The sequence below is a fragment of the Pelmatolapia mariae genome, linkage group LG15 (genome assembly GCF_036321145.2).
Source record: "Pelmatolapia mariae isolate MD_Pm_ZW linkage group LG15, Pm_UMD_F_2, whole genome shotgun sequence".
Lineage (NCBI taxonomy): Eukaryota > Metazoa > Chordata > Actinopteri > Cichliformes > Cichlidae > Pelmatolapia > Pelmatolapia mariae.
In genome coordinates this window covers 19,282,549-19,291,434 of record NC_086240.1, presented here as the reverse complement: position 1 = coordinate 19,291,434, position 8,886 = coordinate 19,282,549, and the positions used below count along the sequence as shown (strand labels likewise).

At 40.1% G+C, this 8,886-nt stretch overlaps 1 protein-coding gene across 1 annotated transcript; it reads right to left on the bottom strand.

The window, feature by feature from the left end:
- Positions 1-1,830: 1,830 nt before the first annotated feature.
- hadhb (hydroxyacyl-CoA dehydrogenase trifunctional multienzyme complex subunit beta) lies at positions 1,831-8,827 on the bottom strand. The gene is made up of 16 exons (XM_063495310.1): positions 8,739-8,827; positions 7,454-7,526; positions 7,228-7,269; positions 6,932-7,028; positions 6,727-6,771; positions 6,461-6,560; positions 6,189-6,276; positions 5,515-5,702; positions 5,228-5,408; positions 4,735-4,856; positions 3,897-3,976; positions 3,755-3,802; positions 3,570-3,657; positions 3,228-3,302; positions 2,425-2,589; positions 1,831-2,259 (listed from the first exon to the last, which is right to left on the bottom strand). Exons 2-16 carry the CDS (start codon positions 7,518-7,520, stop codon positions 2,224-2,226), a joined length of 1,422 nt encoding a protein of 473 aa, XP_063351380.1. The 5' UTR covers positions 7,521-7,526; positions 8,739-8,827; the 3' UTR covers positions 1,831-2,223.
- Positions 8,828-8,886: the final 59 nt, after the last annotated feature.

The following is an 8,886-nucleotide window of genomic DNA, read 5'->3' as shown; positions in this document are numbered from 1 at the left end:
AGACACCGCTGCAACTCCCAATCTCTCCCCGGCTCCCTCCCCTCCCTGCACCGCGCGAACACGCCGACTCCCCCCTTTCTCCCCGCACCCTCCATCCATCCATCCACCCATCCCCACACACACCCTCCCCGCTTCCCCGCGCGCTCCGTGAGGTAGATTTGTAGTGACAGCAGCGGGTGCATTCGCCAGTCATTCTCCATAAAAGGTTCCGTCTGATCAAAGCCCCGCTGTGGCAGGGAGGCGGCCCGCTATATCGGTGAGTGTCTGCGTGTCTCCGGTGTCTCGCAGGGTTGAGGCGGTTTTGAAGCTCTATAAACACAAAACCCCTCTCTGTCTATCTCCCTGCTATTTACATTTGAGCTCCGTTTTGCCTTGGCAATAAAACATTGGTTTTATTCCCTCTGCCTGTAGCCCGTGTGACAGGCTCGGCTGCATTAATCAGCTCCTCCCGCTCAGAGTCAAGGATTCCTTAAACTGGAAGAATTAAATCTTTAAATACATTTTAAACGGAAATGTCTGACTGAAGTTATGTTAACAAGCCCCCAACCTGAGAGGTGTGTGTATTGAGCAGAGTCCCCGGTGAGCGCTGAGGGGATCGCACACACACACACACACACACACACACACACACACACACACACACACACACACACACACACACACACACACACACACAAAAGGCAGAAACGAGGCAATGTGTTGTTATACATTTACCCATCCCGCTGTCAATTAGACAAACACTAAAAGTTCAGCTTTTCCCCACAATTTGAACATCCGAATATCAGGATGATACCACTGCAACCTGAACTTTTTAAGTCACCTGCCAGTCATATTCCCAATTTTCCATATTCATGTTGTTTTAAATCACCAGGAAGCCTGAGCAATCCCTCTTTAGCTCCTCATTAACATCAGTCGTCTCGTCAGAAGCAGACAGCATTATTCACCATCAATTAAGTGCAGCTGCAGCCGAAGACAGTCTACTGCTGACACATCTTGGAACAAGGCCGGGATGCAAATGCAAATAAAAAAAAAGAAAGAAATTTGGCAATGCAAATTTAGGAAGCTGTTAAGACTTTAAGAGTAGACTCTGCACCCCCTCTACCCAAATTCTGTTATCTGCAGCACAAAGCTTTCTATACACTGATCTTTTTACCCTCACAACAGTTTCAGTCCCTGCTGAATAAAACACAGATCATCAACACATTGCTTGAAGTTGTTGTCCGTGCATCGAGGCCTTCTATCAGCAGAAAAAATGCAAATCTCACCAAGAAGGGAGGCAAAATGTTAGGAACAAAGACCAATGTTGTTAATATATGAAATTCTACATGATTACTAGATAGACTGTTTCATTTTCTGTTTGCATCTGTACCTATATTGCAGAGTCCAACCCAACTGTTTCTGCAAAATTCTGTGATTTGTTACAAAATATTAAATACTTATACAATGAAAAAGACATTTTTCAGTCACTTTCCCATCCCGAGCATTGAGCTCCCAACCTTAATGCTCAGGACACATAAGCTATATTTGTGTTTAAACAAAAATGCACTTTTAGCATCATCTTTTCTCACCACACACATTATAAAAATGCCAGTATCTCTGGACAATCAACCTCTCTGACCTTTAATGGACTTCCTGTTTGATTAAATTCAACCTGAAACTATGAAAGTTGTCAGCATTCTACCAACCAGAGGAGTCGCCAGCTGCTGGCCATTAGAAATTGATCAGATCCACAGTTTTCTATTCTATTACTAGTTACAACTTGTTTCTTACCGCTAGCCAAAATCAGATGTCTTTAGTACAAAAGTTAAGCAGGAACAACCAAAACAGAAATGAGTCCTAGTGTAATTAACACACCATTTAATTCCAACAGTCAGTAAGAAAAAAAATTATTACAGCGTATTACAAACACTACATTAGGATCACTGTTGCTCTTCTTAGAGCTAAAACTTTGCTATGTTATGTTGGACTCGCTGATAATGCTCTCGAGACACTGCTCAAGTCCACAAAACAAAGCAAACATTCCTCATCGACAATCTGCTTGAATTCAAAAGCCCCTAAGCAAAGTTACATTTACAAGAGATCCTTCAGAGACACTCATACTGTATCTGACTGTTCTCCCATCAAGGCAAAGTGGTGGCCATATGTACACTCTGTTTTATCGATGTTAGTGTGTGTGTGTGTGTGTGTGTGTGTTTTTGTCTGTCCCAATGGTTTTTAACTGTGTTACTGGGGGTAAGCCTCAATCACCATGGCATGACCCTGGAATAGACAAGAAAAGAAGAAATTATACTACAAAATAGCGACTATGTTAGTCTTAATACAAATATATTACTCTGAGGTCTACGAATGTTAATCTCTCAGTCACAACAAATCTTATCACCTTGGGAATTTTGAATTTCAAAATGTAAAATCAGAGTGTGTTACCTGTCCTCCAGCAGCACAGGCTGCTATGAGTCCATACTGTCCTCCCTCCTTCTTCAGTCTGTTTGCTACTGTGGTTGCCAGTCTGCAGCCAGTGGCACCGAATGGGTGACCCAAAGACAGAGAACCACCCCACAGATTGAACTTCTCCATGGCAGGAGTCCCAACCTGCACACATGGCGACCATCAGGTCATGAGTGATGTAAACACCAGTGAAAACTCAACAGGGACATCAGCTCAGGTGAATAGATTTCAGCTGAGGATGTCCACTTGACCTCATAAAAAAAATTGTTGATGCTGTTAACAAAAAATGAAGGCCCAGATATTATCCACATATCCACCAATCTGCAATCTTTGGGGCTATAAAATAAAGGAAGGGCCACAGTGCCAAAAACTCCAGCTCCTTCAGTGGTCGTTTGAGCTCCCCTTTTAAAATGTTTCAAGGCTGTATTAAGATTGCTATCTTTGGATGCAGTGCGCTAACCAAGCTAGGTAAGAGTAGCCCATAACTTAATAATCAGTCTATGACAGCTTGATCAGAAGCCTTGTAACACTGGCAGTTTTCCCAAGAAGCTAAATCATCAGGCAGCTCCCTGCTTTCAGATGAACTTTTATATGACCCCAGTGCAGTTAAAGTGAGAAAGGCATTACAATACTTGATGCGATTGTGTAAAAATAATTGTTATCTAAGCATATTCAATTCTTTGTGGCTGTTCATGTTTTGTAGTGTGCTGCAAGCATCAAGGTGAGCTGCATGGATCTAGTTTTTGAGAAAAAGCAAACAGATGACCAACAGCCATCTTTACCTTCGATTTCCTGCCCATGTACGTCTGGGCAAACCAATCCGAGTCCATAGCCTTCAGATTTGCCATGATCTGACCCTGAAAAACACACACAAATATATATCCACCGAGTTACCATGGAAACCAGCCTGGAAATTGATCTGTATTGATCCAACTGTGTTGAGTATGAAGCAGACACGTCAAATTTTACTCCAGCACGTGGACAACATTTATACTGTACATGACAACATGCTGAAACTCGATTAGAGGCAAACACAGAAATGTTGGTGAAGACGGACAGAATATTGATGGATCACATAGACTCACATACTTTTTTCCCCCCTGAAATATATTGTAATAACTTACTGCGAATGCCTCATGAAACTCAAAGACGTCAATATCACTCATGGACAAGCCGGCACGTTCCAGGACTTTGGGTGTAGCGTACGTTGGCCTGAAAGAATCAAACAGAGAAAGTGTGGAGGTAGTCCTCAAGACAATTAAGAAACCACCATCTAATCAAATCTACTGAGTAAGAAGTAGTGACTCACCCCAAAAGCAGCTGATCTTTGGGGTCCTGAGAAACATATACAAAGTCTCTGCCAGGATAAAATATTTAGATAAGCATAGTGTGGTATCTAGCATTATTATAGAAGTTATTGTTAATCTACCAAGAAGACAGGGTTTAGATACCTGAGGTAGGCTTTAGGCTTGTAACCCATAGCCAAAGCTTTCTCTTCAGACATGATGAGCACAGCAGAGGCACCATCGGTCTGAGGACACACAAACAAGAAGCTCAACTTCAAGATCCAAGAACAGTTTCCAAAACGGAGAATTTGGAAGAACTAGTTTGAGCATGGTGACACAAGTGAACACGAAGGTTTAGGATAAAAGTGTTTCCCATATATATAATATTGACTTTGGGCCACCTAAGTCAAGTATAGGAAACTTTAAAAATCTGTTTTGTTCCCCATTTTGTATCAGACAAAATGACAGAGTTGGACAATCCCTTGGCTTTTATTTTGAAGTTTGATCCCTGCTAACCAATGAGAGCTGCGCCTGCTCATCATCATCATCTGTGCAGTTAGGTCTTTTGTGGCAGTCTCCAGAGTTTCTCCACCATGATGGACTGCAGCTGGTGATGTTAGTCCCCTTTCTGATCTGAGGGTCCAATGTGAGCTGGCGGACCACTCTAATCAGAACTTGCACCAAGTGGAGAACTGGTTCAGGTGTTTGCTCAACTGAGATGACAGAGTCTGCAGAGCATAAGGACTACTATCGCCAGCTGCAGTTTAGGATGGTGGAATTGGTGTTCAACCACAGGATGAGGAACTTGCAGAAGAAGCTGCTTTATTCACACAAAGTATATGTAATGATTTTTTTAAAATGAATTTCCTGAATAAAGTGTTGGTGCACCTGATTAAAGATTTTTAAGTTATTTCCTAATAAAGAATAAGATATTGTCAAAACAAAACATATCTTTAACCCAGATACACAAAAGAAACCATTAGTGCCTTTTCTGTGTCTTTACCAGGAAAGAAGAGTTCGCAGCAGTGACTGTTCCATGAGGTTTAACGAAGGCAGGCTTTAGTTTGGCCATTTGCTCCATGGATGATGGCCGTATGCCGTTGTCCTTTGACACAATATCACGACCTGGGGAGACAAGAATGCCACTGTATTGTAAACATGTTTTTTTAAAAAGAGGAAAGCCTAAAGTCTAGCCCATTCCTGTTATATTTTGTTAGATAATAACTAATATTTTCAATTTGAACCCTAACTCTACTTTCCAAATTGACTGAAAGCGATTTTTTTCAAAAGTGATAGATGTCCAAGCGCAGTCAGATTATTTTAGCTTCTGCTAATTATTAATTATATTTATTTCAGATAGAATTAATCCATATCATGCAAAAAACATAACAAAAAATCAAAATGTATAATTCAAAATTTCTCAAAGCCAATATGAAGTCTTTATATATTCTAAATGAGTCAATGTATAACATAATCTACAGTAAAGCTGGGTTTACCTGGCACTTTAAAGGAGATGACATCCTGCAGCAGCCCTTCGTCCTGGGCTTTTTTAGCCAGTGTGTGTGATCGCAGTGCAAACTCATCCTGCTCCACTCTGGAGACCCCAAATGCAGCAGCCAGACGATCAGCACTGTGGCCCATTGATTCTGCTGTGGAGAACTCAGCCACAGCAGGAAGCTAGTACAGCACAACGGACAATTTGAGGGTTAAATACTATATGGTGTGAACAGAAGTAAGCAACTCTGAAATCAACTAAAACTGAAAGTTGTTAAATTATATATACCTCCGGGGAGAGGTGTGCAAGCCGGATGGTGCCAATCAGACTGAGCCTCTGGCCGAGTGTCTTTGCCTTGTTTAGGGACAACATGGTTTTCCTCATCTTACGGCTGTGACGAATGGGAACGTCTGACATGAATTCCACTCCACCTGCTACAACAGCATCACACTGACCGGCAGCAATCAGACCAACACCTGGAGAGATGGATAAAGAAGATGAAGATTAAGGATTAAAACAACCATTAAAAACCAAAAGTAAAATCTAAGAATTGCATGAAAACAAGTCAAGATCCATAGGCTTTACCTATTTTTCCTAATGAATGTGATTTGGTTTAACACAAGAGGACACATCTGATCAGTATCCCACTCCCCTGTCATTTTTACAGATTTTAATGACTTCACCTCCAACCTGCCAAATGTTGGTGTATGACAGTTTATTTTGATGCTTAAATATTAAGACCGGATGCCTTTTTTCATTTAGGATTAAATTGTATTCATCCTGCTCCTTGCCCATAGGAGCTGTAAACAACCTAAAAGTGCATATAGCAGTTTATTTCTGTTGCAATGTACACCACTGTTTTGCAACTGCAATGCAGGACTACACTGAATATCAATAATAACAATAATATTTAGAACAAATTATACAGAGTCTCAGTGAAGAGGCTTCTTTTCCGGACATACTTGAGGTCATTGCCTGGTTGGAGGAGATGCAGGCCATGGTGACGGTGTGAGCTGGGATTTTGTCAGAGAAGCCTGCACCCAGTGCTGCCTGAAATCAAAGTAAACATAGAGCCGCATTATACACAAATGTAATTGTATTATGCACTTACAGATAATAAATGCACCACAATTATATTTCAGTACGCAATAACAAAGTTAAAGTTAAATGTTGGTGTATGACATTTACAATATGTGATATGTGTGTGGGAGAGTAAGTGCTTATGTGTGCATACCTCTCTTGCTACGTTGCTGGTTTTAACCTCTTGAATGACTGTTCCATATATGATGTAGTCTACAGCATCTTTTGGTATACCTGTCTGGTTTAGCAGGCCCCTATATAAAAGCAAAAAAAAAAAAAAGAAGTTTGAACAAGTTGGAGTTAGAACAAGTTCAAAACTAGATCTGCAAACTATTATTTAATTTGCAGATAAACATTTGACATTGACTTTGCTGGTCTCAACAGACAGTCATCAGAAAAACAATGCAACCATAGACTTACTGCAGAGCTGCTCTGGCCAGGTCATGTGGCATTAGGTCAGCATACCTGTAGAGACCAACCAGAAAGGTTTTTTTTCTTTTGTTTAAGCCACAAAAATTATTTTCCACCACAAAATTTTCTTGCTGTTTTTTAAGTGTTTAGTACTCCGTATAGCACAATACCATAAACGTAAAGTGAGAACACAAAGAAAAGAGCCGAGACATACGTGGTTCCAGACAACAGGAAAGGGGTTCGAACTCCTTCCACCAGCACTATGTTCTTTACACCAGGTCGAGCCAGCGTCTTCTTGCTCTTTGTCTGAACTGAAAGAAAATAATTAAAAATAAGATTTACAGCAAGGGCATCTCAGCATCTACTAGGGGAAGTAGGTTTATACACATTATGTCCAGGCAAATAAATCAGTGATTAAAGGCTTTGGTTACCATTCTACTTTCAAAAAAAAAATCTATAATACACATAGCCATAATCTGGATAAAAATTATCATTACAGTAAAAACTTACCTTGAGCCTGAAGCTGGGCTGTTGTACTGAGAGATCGTGCACCTTAGACAAAGAAAAATAAAGAAATTATCATTGTAAACCTAAAAGTACCAGATTTTAAATGCCAATATTGAACCGGAAGCAGCTGTATTGCATCTTTAATTTCTGACTCTTAGTCATGTATTTCCTTAATTACTTACGGATATTTGAAATATATTAAACTGTTATGGGAACAAATGACACTTACCAAATCGCACTGCCCAGGAAGAGCTGACTGAGCAGCTCCGAATTGGGTTCATCAACATGGAAGCCATTCTGTTCTATGTGGCAAGAAATGTTCAATGTTACTGCAAAGTTTATGGAAATGTTTAACATTTCAGATTCAAAACATTTTAAATTAACTTGGATATTTTAGGACTTCTTCGTGTTTTTCTTAGAATTCCTTACTTGTTTTGTATGAATTCACAACGATTTAAAAAAAAAATTATTCCTGAAACCACACAATCCATGGAGGATATATTTATTACTATTATACTGTAGCCTTATTGAGTGGGCAGGAGTGTTACACAACCACAACCTCTCAGATCATACTCAGCTCTACTTTCATGTCTGAATCTTGGTTGTGTTTGACTAAAATCACTTTGCCATATATCTTAAACAACACCTCTTTAGCATTTGCTCCTATCAATTCTTATTTTTATCTTTTTTAGTATATAGGTATTTTTATATTTTATTATGTGGTTCAATGCCAAAACTGAAAAATTACTGAATCACCAAGCATCACCAAAACAGTTTCAATGTGCCTAGACTTTGAGTCTGCTAATCTGTGGAAGGAAGGTTATAGGAAAGGATGCACACATTCTTCCAAAATATATTTGGCAGAGAGCATTGCTGATCATTTTCACAATTATGAAAACATTCAGTTACCCCCGGAAACTCTATGGATAGGGGCACTGTCATACTGAAAAGGTAGGTGAATAAAGGTGATCAGTCAGAACTCATGAACTCTTGATTTCTGTCACTGTTCCTTCTCAGAGCATAAGTCGATCCAAACTATGCCAAAAGAAAAAAAAAATACTAATAAATCCCCCGTATAGCACATAAGAACCACCACTTCCACTAATTTTAGGGCTCAGGAGTTTACTACTTTCCTTTAATTTGTCATACAACAACGGTCACCCTGCCCAACCCCCTCTTCCCCCCGCTTTGACCCTTCACCTAGATTTCTCTCTTGGAGAATGACAGAGCCCTATGTGCAGAATCACAAGACTAATACTGACTGCGCAACGACAAATTATATAAGTCCAAATAAACCAACAAAATATAACCTTATAGTGTCGACGAAATCTAAAATAAAAACAGCGATTTAGCTGGAAGCTGCATGCAAGACTAGCTCAACTAGCTAGCTACTTGTGAGCTAAAATTTAATCAGCAAAAATTCCTGCCGCTGTGTTTGAGATGAAAAAACCCGTTTGCAGAACCCCTATAACCGCTTTTAACTTCCTAACCTCACCAGATACGTTTAAGCTCACCTGTTTTTATGGTTTATATCCCAGCACACTGCTTCCCTGTCTAATGACCGGTCAGACCCAGCAGGACTACAAAAACTGCTTTAAAGGACCCACCCAATGAATAAGCTGGCCAACGGTGTGCCTGAAGCAAAACAATAAAGCACACATT